A 20152-nucleotide genomic window follows, 5' to 3' on the forward strand; every position below is an offset into this window, starting at 1 on the left:
GTCAAAAGACTTTTTTGTTTGTAGGAAAACAGAAAGTTGTCTTTATTGGCGCCTAGGAAGCGATAATTAATCTTGATTATTGGTGACGTCAGGCTTAGCCAAAAAAAAACCAATAAAATCAAAATTAAGAGTTAAAAATATCTAAGAAGGAGTACTGATTGCTATAATTAGAAACTAACTATGACAACAAGTTGTATAACTTCAAGATTAACTTAGATAATAAAAATAATATTTTCTTTCCAATTTTTACATGCTTTATTTAAGTTAAAAATAAGTAGTTGACTAATAACTCTGCAGAGTTTTAGATAAAGTTTTCAAAAATCATTTATTTTCAAGTTTAATGACTAACTTTTATATCAGCTATGGCTGATAAGTTTTATAGTTTATGAAATTTCCTTGTTGCATGATAAACTCTAAAATATAAGAATGGTGTCAAGTTAATTAGTAGTTTTTTGGCAAAAGATTACAGTTATTTTTTTAAAGGTAATTAACTTTTATTACTAAGGTTCAAACTTACACCAGCTTTGTTAAAACCTTCCACACTTAAAGTTCGTTTTTGATGTTAGTATAACAGAATCATACATTTGACTAATTTATTGCTTTAAAAATTCGCATTATTTTACTTTGTTAACAACAACTTTTAATTTAACTTAAGTATCAACTATTTTCGAGGATTTTTTTCGAAAAATAATGTATTAAACCTTCATAGAACAAAGATAGTATAATTCATACTAACAAGAAAAATTTCTAAACATTTGTTTTAAGACACAAACAAATAGTGCATGCAAGTCAATTAACAGCAAGTCATGACTTTACAATAGTCGTTATAAACACACATATGCAAACGCAATAAGTATGTAAAACATACAGAGCGTATATTCAACTTGTATCAAGTTCATTTAATATTCAGATTCGTGCTGTGAAGTCATGCTAACGAAGGGAAAGTTCACTGATTGGAATTTTTGTTGATACACAATTTTGTCACGACTTGAGTCGTTCAAATTGGCTACTTAGAAGTTGTCTGTATATTTGCAACGTATTATGCTGGCTTTAAATGTATCATACAAATTTTCTAAAGTTTTTTTAAATGGTGTTTGAAATAAATAAAGTACAATTTATATATAACTCTTGATTTATCTGTAAAAACACAGACTTTGAAAAAAGTTTCTAAATTAAAAGTAAAAATCTTATTTTCAAGTTGACTGAAATAGATTAATCATTTCTAATGAATTTAAAATTTAGCAAAAAAAAATGTTTAAAAGAATTATTAGCTGTACATATTTAAATGTAATCACGTGCTCTTAATGTTATTTTAACTACAATTTTATTAACAAAAGGACATTCACAATACAAAAATATATATTGGCAGGTGCATGGAAGTATTCATAATTCCAATACTCATTGTGTTAAGGCTAATGTCAAAATTTTTAACATTCGTTTGAAATTTACTCAGATGTTCTATTATGACGTAATTGTGGAATTACGTATAGCTTCTAGTTAGGTTTTTTTTTTTGTTTAATTTAGCTTTCACGAAGATAATGGGATTTGTTTTATTTGACAAATTGTAACCGGATTTGGTTGTTCTAACTTTAAAGTCGAATGGAAAGAAGTATTTTGATTAGTTGACTACTAACTAGCTTGTAAAGTAGTTTTATATAATTTAGTTTTACTAACTTTTTTTAATGTATTAGTACCATTTGTTTCCCATAACATATTCAGAACTATAATAGAAGTCAAATATTGCAGTATAACATAAACAAGTTTGTCACACGGCACACTTCAACAATCTCAACCGTTCACATCTTTCTTCTAAATTAAAGCGAAACGAAACTCAATTCAAAAACGTCAATCACTCCAGAGTCCGAGACGTTAATAACATGGTCATTTTCGCCTCTGTAGGAAATGTGACCCTGTCACTTTTTATTTGCTTATATTCGCTTAATTGCATTTACTTCGCTTCATCCCGCTGCTCATACGCAGTTTTCTACTTCAATTAATTTTTATTAAAATTTTCAATTCAACATAACATCGCTTAAATACTGGTTAATTATTTGATTGCACATTTAGAAAGAAAATATCTAAACCGAGTAGATCAATTAATTTTAATTTGTTTGAAACAATTTTAAAATAAAGTACCGTTTATCGTTTAAATTTGTTTAAAAAATCAAACACCTAACATCGTTTCTTGTTCACAATCCCCTTTTTTTTTGCTCACATGCAGAGGCTTAGCGCGTTTTCTAAGCACTAATAAGTTAGCGCACAAAAACAAACTTATCACAAAAACTCTCGGGTTAGAACGTTTACCTTACGACTAGCTGTCAGGCACGCCAGATGGCAAATAAGCAGTTTGTGTTATTGTTAGACCACTAAATTCTGCCTTTAATCTCAGCACCAGAGAATTCAAGCGATTTGTTTAGTGCTTCCGCGACACCTCTGCTTTTCTCAGTCGCCTTTTTGTTTGCCAGTTTACACAAGATGTGAATAAAGCGACGGGGCTTTGAATAAACAATGAATGATAAAATGCGTTGTAAGGCGTTTTTAAGACTCTTGTTTTTGTTCCTACGCGTGCAGTGAAGCTGCCGTGAAAAAAACAATAAAAAAAACATTTAAATAGTATTGAATAAAATATCGCAACATTGTTTAAAATATGTTTGAAATGTTTGTGACGTGAAACTTGTTTTGTTGGTTTAAGTTTTATGAGCAGCAGTTATTGTTTTTTAGTGATTAGAACTTTATAAATAAAAGAAATTCACAAATAAATGCAGACTTTGAATATAATACTACCTTAAATACTTGCATTAAAATAAGTATTAACTTCAAGAACTAATTTTATATATCTTATACAATTTTAACTCACATACCTAGTGCTCAAAAACATGGTATTTTATTATTAACTGTGTGATAACAGGTTTAAAAACAAATATGCGCTGATTTTGCAGTTACAAATTAAATTTAGTATACTACAAGCATGAGCAACGCTTCAAGTTTTTAATTTATTTTCATATATTGAATTATCACGCTATTTACAAACAAAAAATATTTGTGTCACACAACTAAAACAAAAAAAGGAACGACAGTTTCACTATTAATACTATTTGAAAAAAGAAAAACTTAATCTGATAAAAATCTTATTTGATATATATATCAAGTGCTTATATTAGTAAAAAATTTATTTGATAGAAAAAGTACCTGAACCAAAGAATTTAAACAAAAAACGAATTTTAAGAAAATTATTAACAATTCTAAAATAAAAGAAGTTATTTTGTTTAATAAATTAATGTTTTACATACGGTAAGTTTTTATTTTATTAAAAATGTTTTCTTAATTTACACAATTAAAATGATATAACAAAAAATGTCATAACTAAAACTATTTAAATAAATTAAACTCCAAAATTAATAAGTTGATTGTTACCATTATTAAGAATAGCGACAATAACAAGAGCTCTTTTTTATAGCCTCGAAATAATACGGTCTGTAGCCCAGACAATTAACATTTCCTTTCACAAAAGCTGCAACTGACCTGTTAGAATATTATACTATATAAAACTGACTAATGAAAACCACTAGTATTTTAAACTAATAAAAAGCTTTCATTGTAAATAACCTTTTAAGTTTTGTATAGTCAGTATCAAACTAACCCAAAGCACTTTTCCAACACTGTTTGTGGTTGGAGCAGTATGGTTCCATTCATAGCAAATTGTTTTGTCATAAACTGTGAAATGTTTGTTTTTAGTTTTTTTGTACAATATATTTAATAAGTTTAAATAGATCATAAAAGAAGTTTGTTAAAAGATACGTTGTGGAAAGCGAAATGTTTAAATAATATTTAAATAAGTGAAAGCGAAATATTTAAAATCAAATAACCTCTATCTCACAATAAAGTTGTTGCCATGTTGAATCTTTCTTGCTTAAGGTCTGTTTAATCTGTTTTCAAGCTTATTTCTTCAGGAAAACATGGATACAGTTTTTATTATTAGTAATGCCGCCTGTAGTTTCCATCAATAATTTAATTTTAAAATGCTAATTTGGCGAAACTCTTGAAAAATTAAGCAACATGAAATGAATATATTATTTATATTGGTGTTAGGTTTTCAGTAATAATGCGAGCTAGTCACAGTAGTACTTTGAGGTTGTTTTAATTTCGCTCTGGAAAAAAAAGTACATAGGGTATAAACATTTTAGTTGCAAAACTACATAATGGAGAAAATAAAATTATAAAGTTATTCAACTATATATTCAGAAAACCAGCTTCAGTAGTAGTACTTATATTGTTTATTACACAAAAAAAAAAAAACAAGTTAAAATCAGGTATACTTTTTTAATCGGGTTATTCTTGTCGGTGGGGATAAATAAGATTGTTGCTTTTTCGTTTTGCTGCTGTCATTGTATGTAGAATGAATTTTCTTGGTTTGTTCTCCTGGCGACACAGATGACCTGCGAAGCATGTTTAGTTAAACATTTCGTTTTGTATTCTGTAATATGAATTTTTAGTTTCTTTATAAACACTTCATAAAACAAAATACCTCTCAATACAACCAAGATTTATATAAACTACAAATTGTATTTTATTTTGTAGTGTATAAAGAATTTTGACTTTCGAATGAAAAATTAAGAAATATCAGTCATACAATATTATTCATTCAGTTTGTTATGGTTTTCATATTAAAAACCTTCGATACTGGCTGCCATGGAATTCATTGTAATCTTGGTTTGGCGTTCTAGGCGACGAGGAAAGTCGTGAGTTCGGTGACCTGAGCGGCTGGTTGCTGTTTAGGGGGATTGCAGAGGAGGACGGCAGCCTCTTGTAGATGAAAAGAGGTTTTTTGCTGTTTCTATTGTTCTTGTCATCGGCAGCCACGTTGACCGGTGTGCTATATTGCCTGATGAGCTGCTGCTTCGGTTTGATCGATTTAGACGGCGATTCAGTTCTTGTGAATAGTTTTTTAGAGTTAGTTTGCTAAGTTTGGTAAAGAATATTTAAAGAATATTTGCAGAGTAATATGTAAAAGATAGATAATTTTTTAATTAGTATATTTTTAGTATTGTGTTCAATTTTTTTTTACTGAATAACAAATTATTACTTTATCATTCCCCTGGTCGAGTGAGGCTGGGTTACTTTTGTTTTCGATAAAACAGTCGCTTGTTTTTCCTTCTGTATTGAAATCAGCCGCGAAGCGTCAATCGAGTGTTGACTTTCCACCAAAGGTATCTTTCTGTGATTCATAACAGCTATGTTTTTGTTACCGTTTTGCTTTTGCTGCAGTTTGGCAGGAGACGACAGTTTGGAACACAGGGACTGCTTTTTTATAACCTTTACTTTGCTGACTTTTGTTGCCGGTTTACCTGTTAGAATGTCATTTTGTAGAGTTTTTTTAAATGGAATTTAGCTATAATAAAAAAAAATAGTTTACAGCTACATCATTCATCTGTTAAATAGTTAAACATAATTTTTTAATTAAACTAATTCTCAACGAAATACATTAGTTTTCTACACACTGTTATCTGGAGTTTCTTCATTTATCCGGGCAGAACTCGATAATCCGTTCACGTATTTATCTTCATCTTGCTTCTTCTTGGGCGAAACTGCGTTCTGTGTGAGTGTTCCGTCCTTCTCCATCCGCTCTATCGTGCTGCTCTCACCGAATCCTTCATCACTCAGCGCCTCCACGTCTTGTGTCGCTTTGAAATAATTATATTTAGTTTTAAAACACTATCACAATTATTCAGCTGACATTTTTAAGGAGGTTACTAAAACCACTGTTTTTAAAACAAACTAGAACAATTGTAATTTAAAAGCATAACTTGTAATATTTAAATTTTTATTAATATACACATTTGAAAAAATGAAAGTGTGTATTAAAGCTTTGATTTAAATTTGAGATCAAACAACTTACCTTCTGCTACGCGATTTTCAACCAAACTTTTGTCCTCCTGGTACATTTTTTCCTGCTGTAAAGGCTTACAGCTTGTCAGCTTAACTTTAGAACCCATAGGTGGCTTTGATTTGACATAACCACTAGAAGCAGGAATCTTGTTTGATGTGAATTCTTTAGATGCGTCTTTAGTTTTTTCCTTAGATGCTCTAAGAATAAAATTCGAATTAAGATTAACTTGGCTTTAATAATGTAGGTTTTTGCTTACATTTTTTGCTTTTTAACTGCCATATGTATATATTCAGTTGTAAAAATTGAAGTTAATGTTGGTTGAAATTAATAACATTACATAGTTCTAAAAAAGGTAGAATACATAAAACTGTTAAACTAAAAATAAAATTTAGGAACTTACAGCATATTAGGTGAACTTCTTTCGTTGAAAGTTTAAAAAAGTAAAAAAATATATAGTATACAGTTTTAAAAATTTATGATAACAAGTACAAATTCAACATAAAACATAATTTGCAATTACTTCAATCGTAAACTTCCGGAAAATAGTAAATTTAGTTTCAAAATAAACAATATTCCTAAAAGAATTTGCATGTCTAAAACAATTAATCATTAATTTATACAACTGAAGCAAATTTATTCTTCCAACTAATTCTAACAACCTGCTGAACTTGGACTTCATTATTCCAACGATGGACTTGGAGCTGGTGCTTCCGCGCAGCGGCGCCAGAGGTTTCGGTTTTATCGAAGGGGAACAACCTTTCAGGTTGGGGCACACCGCTTTGTTGATGGGAATTATGTTGAAGTCGAACGAGCCCGACCGGTGGTAGTCGAAGGGGATTTCCCTCTTGTAGAAGTCGCTTTGTGGTTTCAGCGGCGCCCTTTCGCCTGTTAGTAATGAGTGGTAAATAAAATTAACTTCCAAAGTGTCGGGCTTCAGAGCTTTAAAAAACAGTTAGTGCGGTCAGGCGCTCGTTACACGGCACTTGAAACGCAAGGCGTGTTAAATTGAAGCCATAAAACAATAAGGGTGTGAATTTAATGTTTGTGAAATTCAATAATGTTTGTGTTTAAGTGACAACATTTGTAAAACAAACGAGCGAGTAATTGTAAACAAATTCGCTTTGATGCCGATAATGAATTTAACAGTGCTGCATTGTGATAAAATGTGTTTTCAAAGTGTTGCAGGAACTCACAGTTTTCAGCAAGTGTTATCCTGTGTTGCAAATTGTCGTTGTAGTTGTTAAACTTGCTGAACTGCTGCTTGGCCCCTGTTTCAGGGTTGTAGCACGTGACTGTGGACGTTTCTTGCGATGCTTTGTGCATCATAAACTCTGTAAATTAGTATTGTTAGTCCGCAAGTTTTTATACTTTATGCATAATTGATAAGTTACTATTTTTATGTGATTAAATATACCAGAGTAATAAAAAATAAACCGCAAACAGTATAATGCGTATGTGATTAAAAAACACTTAAGTATGCAAGTTTGGTACCAAAACAGTTTCCATTTGACTTCATAAAACTATTTAAACAAAAATTCTAAGTATATTTTTCTATTTGTTATGCAAAAAACCTAAGAAAGTTTTAAAGCCATTTAACAGCATATTTTAAATGTTTTTGGAATTAATTCAATTCTACCACTATTATATTCCAAATTTTATATGTCAAGTTTAAAGCACTCAAACATTTTTTAGAAAGTTTATGAAAACACTCAAATACCATTTTTGAAGTTCATGAATGAAAAGCTTTGAAAAAATGTGAATAAAACTTTATATATAGCTCTGCAGCTTGTAATTTTCTTATTTTTAGTATTTTTGGGTGAAATATTAAACCAATGAATTGTTTGTTGGTTTGTAACAAACCATGCAATTTTGCAGCGTAAAAACAACTTTTTGATAAAATATTTAAAACCAAATTTTAAAAAGTGATATAATTATATTTTAATAATAAAAACAAACTTTGCTGGGGACAAACGAAATTGTCTTCACTACAGTTGTCGTCCTCGACTGCAAAATTATCGAATTCTTGCATCTGTGAAAATTTCACGGTTAGTTTAAGGTTTTTTGAAAAAAAAAAGTTAAATCAGTTTTGTTATTTTTTCAAAACGCCTTTTTATTATGTAAGTGTTTTTTTTAATTCTTGCAACTATGTCAATAAGTCTATGAGCTAGAAATAATTTGTACTTTGTGATTTTTTATTACAAACAGGTTTAAACTATAAACCGAAAAAAAAATATATGTAATATAACCAGTTCATTTAATTTAACTCAAAACAGAAAAACTTTTTTGGTTTAAAATTGTGTTCATAGAAAATAACTAACCATGCTATCTTGTTGCAAAAACATCCCAACTGGCAAAGACTCTGTTTTTTGATTTCCTCTCTGCATCATGTTGTTTAGACACAAATTAATTTCCTCCAGTGTCGCGTAATTTTTGAATGCATCCATGTCACTTGAATGAAAATAACTTTGGTCTGAAATTTTATATATATATATTTTTGCATACGTTATTTAAATTTATTTTTACATTTTTAAAATAAATGTTACAGTAAATAAACGAGCGTTTTTAGTTACTTTAGGGTTAAGCTATACCTGTATAAGTAGTTTAAATAATTCATAACTTAGGTTAAACTACTCATACTTTATAATTTTTTGATTTTTGTTGTTTAAATACCATAAAAGTTTAACTTAATTACATAAATCAGTTAATCTGATCTGTTTGCTTTGTGTATCGTAAAACAGTGTAAAGTTTTGATGAATGAGAAAATATAAATCTTGAAAAGTCAGCTTCAATGATTCAAGCCCTTGAAAAGTACTTTGTGTGTAATAAATTAATTTGTGTCACCTTTAAAGATTATGTAAGGTGCTATTAGCTGCCTTGTATTATAACATTAAAGGAATACTTTCTATCTGAGTAACTTTTAGTTTACATATTTGAGCATTATAAGTTTTGTTCAACTAATGGTTTGAACCATTAAATTAGTTTTATTATAATGTTTACATAATTGTATTGTGTTGTTTTTATTAAAGTTGTTTAACTTTTCATTGAACTTATTCACCATTATAAACGTTGCGTAGTAATTTTAGCCTATTGATTATTGATAGAAACTAACCTAGCAATCTTATCGCTTCTTCTTGATCGTTACATGTCTCATCACTATTCTCCTCAGTACAGTATCTGTTTTTGTAGTAATTTTTAGTTTATTTTAAATAAACTACAATTAGTCTTTTTACTATTCAAAATGATATTAAAATAAAATAATACTGACAAGCTTTTAATTTTTTACTTGAGTTTTTTGTTGGATTTTAAAATTTTTGTTTTAAAGCGGTTATAATCTACTATTTGAGTTATTCAACTTAAAAACAAAACAAAACTTTACTTACACTTTATCATCCTTGTTTTGATGATTTTCGTTTTGTTGGTAACCTTCTCCAACAAAATAATTATTTGCATAGAAAGAATTTCTGTTTGAAACATCATCTCCTTCCACTACAACGTTCACACATCTCTTTTGCGTTTCCGCCTTGACAGGTTTCTCACCTCCGTTTGGGTACATATATATAAATATACATATACGTAGATTAAACTTTTAAGTATCATCTATCATTATACTACTTAAAATGACTTATTAGACTTTAGTTTTCGGCATTAACGGAAAATTATTCCCTACTAATATTCAAAAAGATTTGTAAAAAACAAAAAAAAATTCTACAAAAAGATTTGCAAAATTAAAACAAAACAATTTAGTTTCAGGCAGAAAAATGATACCACCAAAAACGAATCGTCATTAAGGGATTAAGATCTGGTAAACAAAGATTAACAACTGTAATACTAAGTAAAATACAGTTGGTTTATTTATAAAAACTGTCACACGCTTTTTTAAGTGTTTGCAAATAATCATTAGGCTTTAATGACGTTATCTAGTAAAAATTTTGACTAAAATCACATAATCTTATCTAATCGTTTACTTAAAAATAACAGCCTCACGAAATCGTAGGAACATGGCTTTTACTTATTTGTAAGTTATCTGAACTTAGCGGATACTTTTAAAACTGAAATACAAGTAAAAAAACAATTAATAAAAAAGTAGTACTTTAAGTAAATTTTTAACCAGTAGTTTTCAAAAATGAAACTCTAATTTTCCTCTTTTCCGATCTTTTAAACAAATTTATATTTAAGTTTCTAGATACAGTTTGATTACTCACTAACTGATGAATACTTAATAAAGCCTGATTCATTTCAGTTTTCGTAATATTTGCTTATTCAAAAGTGTTTATAATCACTTGTAACGTTGTCGATTTCCGTCGAAGACCAGCCTCGATTTTTGAACCTCGAGTTTTGCTGGCTTTTGATTGGACGTTCTTCTGTTTCGTGAAAAACGTCTTCACTTTCCGATTCGCTCTCCACCTGCTTCTTGATGTTTGTCTCCACATCTTCATACACCTTCACTCCCATCTTCGGCTTCATCTCGTCGATTTTCCGCTGTTCGCAGTTCATTTTCCCGCTGAAGTCGGAATATTTCATGTCTTCTTCCTCCGTGGTTTTGTCTTCCGACGGTTTCCCTTCAGTTTTTTGATTTTTTTCTGCTGGTTTAGTGGAAAGTAGGAGTGAGAGGAAAGTAGCCAGTTTTGTGAAAAGCTGTTCGATTAGCGGGTCTGGCATACCTACAATAAATCAAAAAAAATGTTATGTTATGTTTTTTTTCTTATAATTGTAGTGGGGTAGTATAAATGGTTAACATTTTTTAAGCAGAATCATGTATTTCATGTTAAAACATTTAGTTTAATGTTTTAAAGGTAGAAGATATGTAAAAAAAAATTCGAATTATTTTTAAGTAGCTATAGCGTTTACGTAATACTTTGCTAATTACAATTTAAAATCATTTATGATAAGTATCAAATTTTGACTACCGAAGTAATTTAACACTTTTAAATGTCAAAATTGCATAAAATATTTAGTTCTAAAGTTACCTTGTTCTCTTATTACAACGTCTTTTAATTTTTTGCGCCTTAAGATGGAAACTAGGGTGAAAAAAATGACATAACGAGTGAGGAATTCCACACAAAAAGGATATATTGAAAGTCGAGAAATGAAAATTACCTTAAGTGCAAGGTAAAGTTGGATATTCGTTACGTGCGATTATTTAGTATCTGAAACTGAAAAAGTAGAAGAAAAGATAAACTTTTGGTGATTTGCTTCATGCGTGTTTTTCTTGCGAGTTGGATCAAAAGCGAGGCTATTTGCCAGGAAAATGCTTTTAACCTTGTCGGCACGTCTTTTGAATCCTATACAGCAGCTTGCTTTGTTTGAACAAAACAGAAAAACTCCTGTGTGACGCTTGTATCTCGTGTACATATCAACCTTTTTGTTCGGTTTCGACATTCGGAAATTTTCAAATATAATAACCTGTTTGTTCAGCAAGTTGTTTCCAGTTCGCCGAAGTTTCGCTTCTTTTAACTTCCTTGTTTTCTTGATTAAGCTCACTCGAAAATTTTATTCTTCCTTTTTTAGTGAAAACTTTATTTAATGTTAAACATACAATTGTTTAATTAGACAGCTTTTAGGTTTTATTTAACTGTTAATTTTTATTTTAATAATAAATATAATTATATGTTTAATAAATTATAAAGTTTTTGACCCATATTTCTAAAAACATATTATTTGATTTTTTTTTTTTACGTGACTAACTTTAGTAACTTAATAAAATAAACTTAATTTTTGGTACTAAAGCTCACATGATGTTATTGTACAAATTATGTAGATAGTTACAATAATTAAAGTATAATATGTTTGATAAAAATTTCTAACTTTTTGTGTTTAGTTTGTTTTCGTTGGTAAGTTCTTCCACTTGGTTTCTCAACATATCACATTCATCAAATAGTTCATCCCTTTCTTTTTCAACAAGCATCTTTTCTGTTTCTACCTAAATTACATTGGAATTTATATTCATAATACTCCTTTATTTTACAATTAAATAGTGTTTTAATCCTTCAAAAAAATATTTATAATCATATACGTATACATGTTTAAAGAGTTCTTTCTAAAGCATTTCAACTATTCGTAAATGAAACATTGAAATGAGTTTAATCGCCCTAATGTCAAGTTAATATTAAAATTACGTTTCTATTTGATTATTTACATCATAATTTTAGTAATACAACCCGTTTAACTGCAATTAAGAAAAAAACATTTGTTTCAAACGCCTCCCCCTGACAATATATTAATTTAATATAATTATTTTGTACAAATGATTTTGTGTGTACTAAGTTATCGCCTTTTATATCAACCAAATGAGTTTAATCTTGTTAATGAGTTTTTTATATTTTAACTATGTTTGATGTTTTGTTTATGTTTATTTGGTGTTGAATATAAATGTTTTTATTTTCATTATTCTCGTTCTTGTGTCTTGATTAAGTGGCTCAGGTTTTGATGCCTGAGTCTAACTTTGCACAATAAAGAATATAATAATAATAAAAACAAGTTGGTTTGATGATGTTTAAGCCACTTTTCGATTTATTGTAACAACTCAGCGTTTTATACTATATTAAGTATAAAACTAGAGAATTTGTTTAAAAAACATCTAAACATTTTAGTCTTGTTTCTTGTTGATCAAAAGTTCGCTAACATACTTTAAAAATTAATAAAAACTGTTATAAATGTATTGATATTACTTACTTTTTCGTTTTTAACATTCAGGTTTTCAACGAGCTTGACCAGATTTTTGTTTTCATCTTCAACTCGCTGAATCTTTTCAACTAAACGAGCGTAACTGGAGTGTACCATGTCCGCATTCTGATAAAAACAACAATTCAGTAAAAACTCCTTTTGTTAAAGCATTTTAAAGTCTATCTAAATAGACAAACGTTGAATTTTTTCAAAAATTTAAAACAAGTTATTAGTGCTTTACTTATTTTAGCTTTATAATAACTTCTTATAAATGTAAAATTAGTTTTAGGCTTTGAACTTGCTATGTTTGACTATTTTTTGTTAAATTACCTAATTAAGCAGTTTACATATTTTAAAAACACGTTGTTTTGGTTTTGATAAATTACACTGAAATTTATATTATGAATAATTTTGTTGTCAGCTATAATATTCAACAAATTAGAACTTGCTGTTAAGATTCAACAACTTTTTTCTATTTAAATGAGCTTTATTTCAAAATATTTATTAAAACAAAATTCAAAAAGCATTTGAAAATTGCTATAGACGTTCCTAATTGTATATAGCCTGAGCTAATGACAAATTCAAAAATATAAGGTTTTTTATTTAATGTTCACACGTTACAGATAACTACCGTCTCACAAGACTCAAAACAACAAATTACAAGCATATAATAAGCGGGCAGATTACTACTCTTCTCAAAATTGCAGTGCAACTTGACACTGGCAATTATACCTTAAAGATTCTCATTGCCACCCACAAAATGAACAAAAACTCACGCTCCTTGAAGTTCTCGAGGAAGTAGATTCGCTATAAAGTGAATTGATGCCATACCGACTCTGCGATGATTTCGAAGTCATAACAGACTATTTGCTTGTTTGCTTTGTTTTGTTGTTTTATTGTTAATACCTGTGAAAAGAAAAAATAAATTTGTCTAAGTCACCAGATTAATTATTCAATATTTGCGTCACTCTTGTAATGCGTATGTGTATGGTTAAACCTTTTTATTTGTAAATAATGATTTTATATGTCTTTTGTAATGACGATGTACCATGTAAAAACAAAATGTTTTAAATAAGTTTGGTTATTTTTTGTTTGTGTTGAGATAAACAACACGATGCATTTTAATTTTTAAAGAGTTTTTTGTTTACTTATACGAAATCTAGTATAAAAACCATTGTTGCAGAAATATGTAAACGCAAATAAAGTTTATTAAACTCTTATTTTCTAAAACCACAAGCTAATCTTAAAAGTAAACTTTTTCTATTACTAAAACTTCTAAAAACTATTATAATAAGTCTATAAGTATTTTAAAAACTTGAAACTTTTTATTTTAAAGAGCTTACTTCAATCAAACTTAAAACATTATTGGTTTATTGCTTTAAATTAAACATCAAACTTTATAGAAATCGTTTTCAATTATCCAATTAAATAATTTGTGTATATTACCAAACAGTATTAAGAATTCAATTTTTATTTCTCTAGTTTACCTAATTGTTGCAATACTTTAAAATTTAATATTATGTTTGACCTAATTTATAGTTTTAATTTATAGTTCATAAGTAAAATTTAAATAAAAGTTTAAATTTGTTGTGATTTATTTTGTTTAGACAAAAACCAACAAAAAAATTGTTTGCTTTAGAAACTAATTTGCGAAATCTACAAAACCTTTCTAAACTATTTAGTTATATATCTGATATAGTTAATTTTTAATAAAAATGTATTAAAAAGTACTTTAACTTTATTTCAATGATAAACTCATGCAGTCAAAGTTTAAAAAAAAATTAAAGACTATTAGTGCTTAAAATATACTTAAACAGTTGTTATATAATTTCAAACAAAATTAACTTTAAGCTTTCAAAGAAAAACTTACACAAAACTATGCTAAGATGTTTTTTTATGTATCCGATTTGTTTTTAAACAACTAATAGTTATATTAGTCCATCATTAAAAAAAGTTCAAATTTCAACAGGTTTTACTTTTACTAAACTATTTTCAGTGCGAATTCTAAAAAAATATTTTTATATCTATGTAACGTATATCTGTTACTCATTTTTCCTTAACCTAAAGTCAAAAAACTTATACTATTTGTGTTACATTTAAAAATTCTAAAATACACATTCTTTAACCTACTTCAAAGTTGTCTGTATGGTGAATTTGAAATATTTTTAACTGATTAAAATAAAATATCTTAATCAAAACTTCAGTTTAATCCTTTTGATACTTGCTAGACAAAAATACCAGTAAGTTATACCAACTGTTTCACTTGAGATTATAAAAGACTCAACAGTTCACCTATTTCCTTATGAATTATTCAAAACCGTTTCAGCGGCCAAGCATCGGAAAGAGTTGCATCGTCCAGCTGCCGTTGTGACGTCATAATGCCTCCATTTTTGTCGTCGGCGGCAGGTGGGGGCCGGGCTAGTCAACAATCGAGTAGCAATTCGATTGTGACATCACAGTGAGCCGTTCACTGACATTATCGCTTATTTCCTTGCAACTTGTTGCTACTAGAAGTTTTTTTTTACCGCGTTGTACAGTAATTTTCAATTAGTATAAAAATACAGTACATTTTTCTTTCCAAACTTGTTTTAAACACTTTTTTGTTTTATTGTAGTATATTTAAAAATACTGTTTCTAAATTAATACTAGATTTTCACAAAAGTCTAACTTCTTTTACGCTTTATTTTACAAAATTATATTAAATTTTTATTTTTAACAAACAATTTAAAACATTTTAAAATTGAACTTCTACAAAAAATTTTAAATAAACTATCAATGATGCAAACGAAAATATTTAGATTGTATTTGTAGTAGAGCAACAATTTTGTAGTAGCTTGTAACAGTTGTCAAAAAATATGATTGATGTGTTTTAAAAACTAGTTCTGTACTTAAATTAGTTTTTCTTTGATCTTTTGTTCACGGCAATATATGCTTAGCTTATTTAGAGTAAATACAAAAACTAACAATTTTTCTAAAAAATTCTAAAGTAATTCAATAATTTTAAAATAAAAAGTAAATACAGAATAAATAAACACATAAAAATTGAAATAATAGTTATGGTTTTTATTAATTCATATGCAGCTGTAAAAACTTATACATAATAGATTTTTTTCTCTCAAAACAAAGCTTGAAATTTTGTCACGATAAACCAAACCACTACATTGCAGAAGTCATGATGTTAATTACGCATTTTTTATCAAAAAGTTTTTCATACATATTTCTGTAGGTTTTACACTGAAAAACCAACTAAAAAATACTTCATACGCCGTCTTATGAATATTTAAAAGTGAATTACTTGAACTTAGACTATAAATGTATACTTTCGTGCGTAAAATGACCAACATCTTTTGTATACATTATTTTATAGCTATATTTTTTAACTCACGTGACTTTTTTATGATATTTTTCTATAGCTTGTCAACAATTGATTCAGCCATTCTTAAATACACCTAAGGCTATAAAACAGCACTAGATTTTTGTTAATAATATACAAAGAAATTAGAAAATAATCATAAAAAATCAACAATTTGAAATTATGCTTTATTTAAGTATGTGTTGTTTCAATTCATTAAGAAAAATTAAACGTACTAAAAAATTATTTTAAATTGTGTATTACTTTTTAAAGTATTGATTTTCAGATGCTGTCTAAATATCATAGAAATGTTTACTTATGTCATCACAACAACTCTTTTAACTAATAAGAAACATAGTAAGTTTTCAAAATCCTTTTCTTTTATTTAAAAATTATTAATTTAATATACAGCCATCAAAAAATAGTAGAACTTACAAATTAACAAAAACATACTAATAAAAAATTGGTAAACTACATAACTTATAATAACGTATGTTTAAACTATTACTTTAATTCTTTGGTCATACCTAGATAGTTTGATTGAAAAATTTAATAGAATACACTCACTAATACTAAATCTGCACTAAATAAATATTCAAGAGATTGGAAAATAAACTAAAAAACACAGTTTTGGTTAAAATATCTTTTCTCTTTTGCCTTTTAAAGTTTCTGCTGGGTTTGCGTAAAACATTAAAAATAGAAGTACTTCCGAAACCAATTATATTACGACCGGCTTCATTTTCAAAAATGAGCAGTTTTGAACTTCAACACTTCAAAAATCATCCGGTGCTGTGAAATTACTGTGCAGTTTTTACTGCTCTTCGCTCGTTTAATATTCATTTTAACTGCTGACTCGACACTTTCATAACCGCCGTGCGAAAGTTCATGCTGCCGAATTAGTTTCACTGTGAGACTCGAGTCCGGCAAAAGCAGTTAAGCAGGTAAACAAGAAAGTAACTGCTCAGTGCTAGTTGAGTTGTTTCATCAACACACTGTTTGCTTATCTCACAAACAGGTTTCGCTGCAGGCCGGTTATCAGCTGATTAATTTGCGAGAAAGTAGCAATTCTCAATCAAGTTTTAGATTTCGGTTAAAGTTCGAGCACCGAAAATCATGAAGCGTTGTTTGTGCTGAACAAGAAAAAAGCGTTGTACCTTTCAGATAGAAAAGTGTTACAATACTCCAAAACTTATAACTTCTTTTTCAAACAATATTTATCTTTTTCAAGCTTCAGACTTTTATTTCTAAGTTTGTTTTTTATTCAAATTAATATAACAAAAATAAATTCATCATTTTTTTAATAACTAGAAAATATTTTTTTTGTTTAATAATATCTTGTTAATTTTTCTTTTCTTTTTATAACTTGTTATATAAATACAATAAAGTGTTTTTAATCGTAAATCAATTGAAAAGTTTTATAATAAAAAAACATACTACACTTTAGTTTTTTCCTAAATGTTATAACTAATTTAAGATAACGACAAAAAGCTCCATCTAAAACTTTTTAATATATTTTATAAAATCTGTTAAGCATAAAACAAAGGTTTTGATACTTAGTAATTAAAAAACTAATTCATTGCATATTTAATCATTTTTAATAGCTTTTTTTTATTTTTTTTTACTTTTGTTCAAGTAATCAGATTAAAAAAATTTAATTTAAAGTTCAAAATTCAAAAAAAAGTTTTATTTAAAATGAATAAACTTAGTTTTTAGAAATGCTATCTGTATAAAATAGCAAAAAATCAAATCAAAACAGTCTGAAACTTTTAAGCTTTTTGTTTTTATCGAAAAGAGAATGTTTTTCTACGTTCTAAGTTGAACAATTAACAAATATTTATTTAATAGATAATTGCCGCAAATTTATTTTTTACAAACAACACGGGTTTTTAAAGTAAACTCTATGATAAACAATAAATTTTCTCATACATTTCGAAAAGTTTCTTTTAGTAAAACGTGTGGTATTAAGTTAATACAAAACCTTTGAACTGTTTTAAAAACTTTCATTTAAGTAAAAAAGTTACTTGTACCATTAATTATCGTAAAATGTATAATTAACTTTTTTTATTGGTAGATTATCCACTATTTTTCAACTATCACTAAAACATATAAAACTATTACATTTTTTGTGTTTTTATTGTCTATTCTTTTCCAAACTCAAGTACAAACAAACTGCTCTTAGCACTAAACAAAAGACTTTTTCTGTATCAAGAGTGAAATCTTCAGCTTAATTTAAGAAACAAAACAGTTTTAAGCCGATTTAAAAAGAGGCAAATGCCGAGTATTAGTAACAACAAAAAAGTTTGCTAAGTTCAAGTTAATTGTTTCACATGGGGATTTTCACTTGACTGTCACCAGAGTAAATTGTCAATGAACTAATCTCAATTCAGGCTTCTCACCGACTAAAGAGAAACGAAAAACGCGTTTCAGTCTTTTCCGCTCCACCGGTTTCAACGACGCAAAACGAGAGAGTGATGCTTGTGCTATTATGACGTCATATGGCATTATCTCGCCGCCGCCAGAACAACGGTGGTTTTCAGTAAATAGCTGTTTCAGCCTACTTTTCTATCAATACTCAGTGTGTGCTCGTGCTTTTGCTGCTTGTATAGATAACGTATCATTATTTTAAAGTTTTTTGTTGACAAAACCCTTGAAACTAGTAGTCTGATAAGCTTTTAACAAGATTGTGTGTTTATTGCAAACATTTTCCAAATTCTTAATAAGCCATAATCTGTTATTAATTTTACATTATAAAAAATATATTTTGTTTAAGTACGCTTATAACCAATCACGTTTTAAAGCTTGTGCTTAAATTACGAAACATGTTACATAAAATTATAAAAATAAATAGCCTAAAACAGTTTAAATCATGTTGAGCTACTTCCTAATTTATAAAAATAATTCTGTAATTAAAAACTTACATGAGTTCCTTAATTTGTGTAACATACTATTATTGTTTTTCATAGTTATAATGTTTTATGTAATATCACAGGTAAAAGTCACATATTCTAATATTTATGAATATTTCTTCAATTTCGGTTTTAGCAAAAAAAAGATGGTAGTAAATTTGTTTAAATAGATGAAAAAGAATTGTTGCAATAAAAAAAAGTTCAAATAGTTAATCTGGCTTGCACAGGTTCCTACTTTAGAATTGGATTGTACACTGAAATTTATAATACTGTAATTAACTATTTAAAGTAATTTGAGCTTTGACTAATAGCTCAACACAATGGATTTGAAAATTCAGTCTTATGAAACAAGATTTAAAAAAAAATTCAAATTAAAAGTATATTTTCAGTTTGTCAGTCTAATTAATAATAGATAAAAAAAAGTTTTCAAGTACAAGCTATTTGACTTGGCTATTTATAAGTAAATAATACTTCATAATTTTTCTACAACATTATTTTATTAAAATGCAAGGGCAAACAAAACTACCAGACCAAAAAATATTATATTTTTTCAACCACCAAGACTTCTTTCTGTTAATCGTCGGCTGCACTATGTTTGTTTTCATTAGCTCACAGTAACAAAAATACTATAAACAAAATGCAGACACAACTGACACCTGCAATTAACCTCCCAGCAAACTGTGTGTATTTTATGCAGCAAAATCAACCCTCTCAAAAGGTCACTTTGAAGGAGCGAGTAATTAAGATAATCTGCGAACGGAAAACGGGCTGTAATTTTCTTTGTATCGCCGGAATTTTTCGGTATTTTTAGCAGTATTAAGTGTCATTAATGCGTCAATTGAAGGCAAATAACCGGAACGAGATGGGCTTCAACAACCGAGCAGCCGTCGCCTTACAATAACAAGCAACGAATACTGGAGGAAGAAGAGAAATTGAAAATCTCGCTAGATTCGATAACTCGTGATTGTGTCGCTCCTTTTTGTTAATTAGCGCTAAAGTGGCAGCAATCAATGTCACTCATCTCAAACTGTGAATTATCGGGAGTTTTGAGGTATTTGCTGTCATGTTTTTCTTAATCCTAGGAGAGTAGGGTTTTAAACTATTATATGAATTTACACTTGTATGAAAAGTAAAACCACTCAAAACAACTTTCTGACAAGATTAAAAACTAATTGAAAATTTGTCATATGGATGGTTATGAAAAAGTGAAAACTAAAAAGAAATTTACAAAAGTTTATAGTAAACCACAGATAGTTGCAATGAATAAACAACAAATTTTTTTTTTATATTTAGTTATATCATATTCTATGTTAATATTTTAAAATTAGTTAAAACACTTATTTT

At 28.1% G+C, this 20152-nt stretch overlaps 2 protein-coding genes across 3 annotated transcripts; both read right to left on the minus strand.

Moving 5' to 3' along the window:
- Nucleotides 1-3412: 3412 nt before the first annotated feature.
- Nucleotides 3413-9538, minus strand: LOC145844282 (uncharacterized). Of its 2 annotated transcripts, XM_082951665.1 has the most exons (14): nt 9268-9538; nt 8997-9061; nt 8206-8357; nt 7844-7916; nt 7081-7218; nt 6547-6772; nt 5897-6084; nt 5499-5681; nt 5084-5345; nt 4673-4930; nt 4317-4436; nt 3867-3988; nt 3641-3714; nt 3413-3522 (listed from the first exon to the last, which is right to left on the minus strand). In XM_082951665.1, the coding sequence occupies exons 1-12, from the start codon at nt 9438-9440 to the stop codon at nt 3976-3978; spliced, it is 1851 nt and encodes a 616-aa protein (XP_082807791.1). In that variant the 5' UTR covers nt 9441-9538; the 3' UTR covers nt 3413-3522; nt 3641-3714; nt 3867-3975. The 2 variants fall into 2 exon arrangements, with proteins under 2 accessions (XP_082807791.1, XP_082807790.1); XM_082951664.1 differs by lacking the exons at nt 3413-3522; nt 3641-3714 and having other exon boundaries at nt 3975-4148.
- A 609-nt stretch (nt 9539-10147) lies between these two features.
- LOC145844786 (uncharacterized) lies at nt 10148-13457 on the minus strand. The gene is made up of 5 exons (XM_082952209.1): nt 13327-13457; nt 12560-12676; nt 11693-11807; nt 11291-11386; nt 10148-10548 (listed from the first exon to the last, which is right to left on the minus strand). The coding sequence occupies exons 1-5, from the start codon at nt 13405-13407 to the stop codon at nt 10148-10150; spliced, it is 810 nt and encodes a 269-aa protein (XP_082808335.1). The 5' UTR covers nt 13408-13457.
- Nucleotides 13458-20152: the final 6695 nt, after the last annotated feature.

This window comes from Thalia democratica, chromosome 9 (genome assembly GCF_965202585.1).
Source record: "Thalia democratica chromosome 9, ktThaDemo2.hap1.1, whole genome shotgun sequence".
In the NCBI taxonomy this organism is placed as follows: Eukaryota; Metazoa; Chordata; class Thaliacea; order Salpida; family Salpidae; genus Thalia; species Thalia democratica.

What these genes read in the sequence shown, in the direction of transcription:
- LOC145844786 (XM_082952209.1), bottom strand. Translation starts at nt 13,407, where the DNA reads ATGACTTCGAAATCATCGCAGAGTCGGTATGGCATCAATTCACTTTAT. An exon ending in TGAATGTTAAAAACGAAAAA is followed by an intron (nt 11,808 to 12,559) that starts GTAAGTAATATC and finishes AATGTAATTTAG; the next exon opens with GTAGAAACAGAAAAGATGCT. An exon ending in AAACAAACTAAACACAAAAA is followed by an intron (nt 11,387 to 11,692) that starts GTTAGAAATTTT and finishes TCACTAAAAAAG; the next exon opens with GAAGAATAAAATTTTCGAGT.
- LOC145844282 (XM_082951664.1), bottom strand. Translation starts at nt 9,440, where the DNA reads ATGTACCCAAACGGAGGTGAGAAACCTGTCAAGGCGGAAACGCAAAAG. An exon ending in CAAAACAAGGATGATAAAGT is followed by an intron (nt 9,062 to 9,267) that starts GTAAGTAAAGTT and finishes CTACAAAAACAG; the next exon opens with ATACTGTACTGAGGAGAATA. An exon ending in ATGAAGTCCAAGTTCAGCAG is followed by an intron (nt 6,085 to 6,546) that starts GTTGTTAGAATT and finishes TTTTATTCTTAG; the next exon opens with AGCATCTAAGGAAAAAACTA.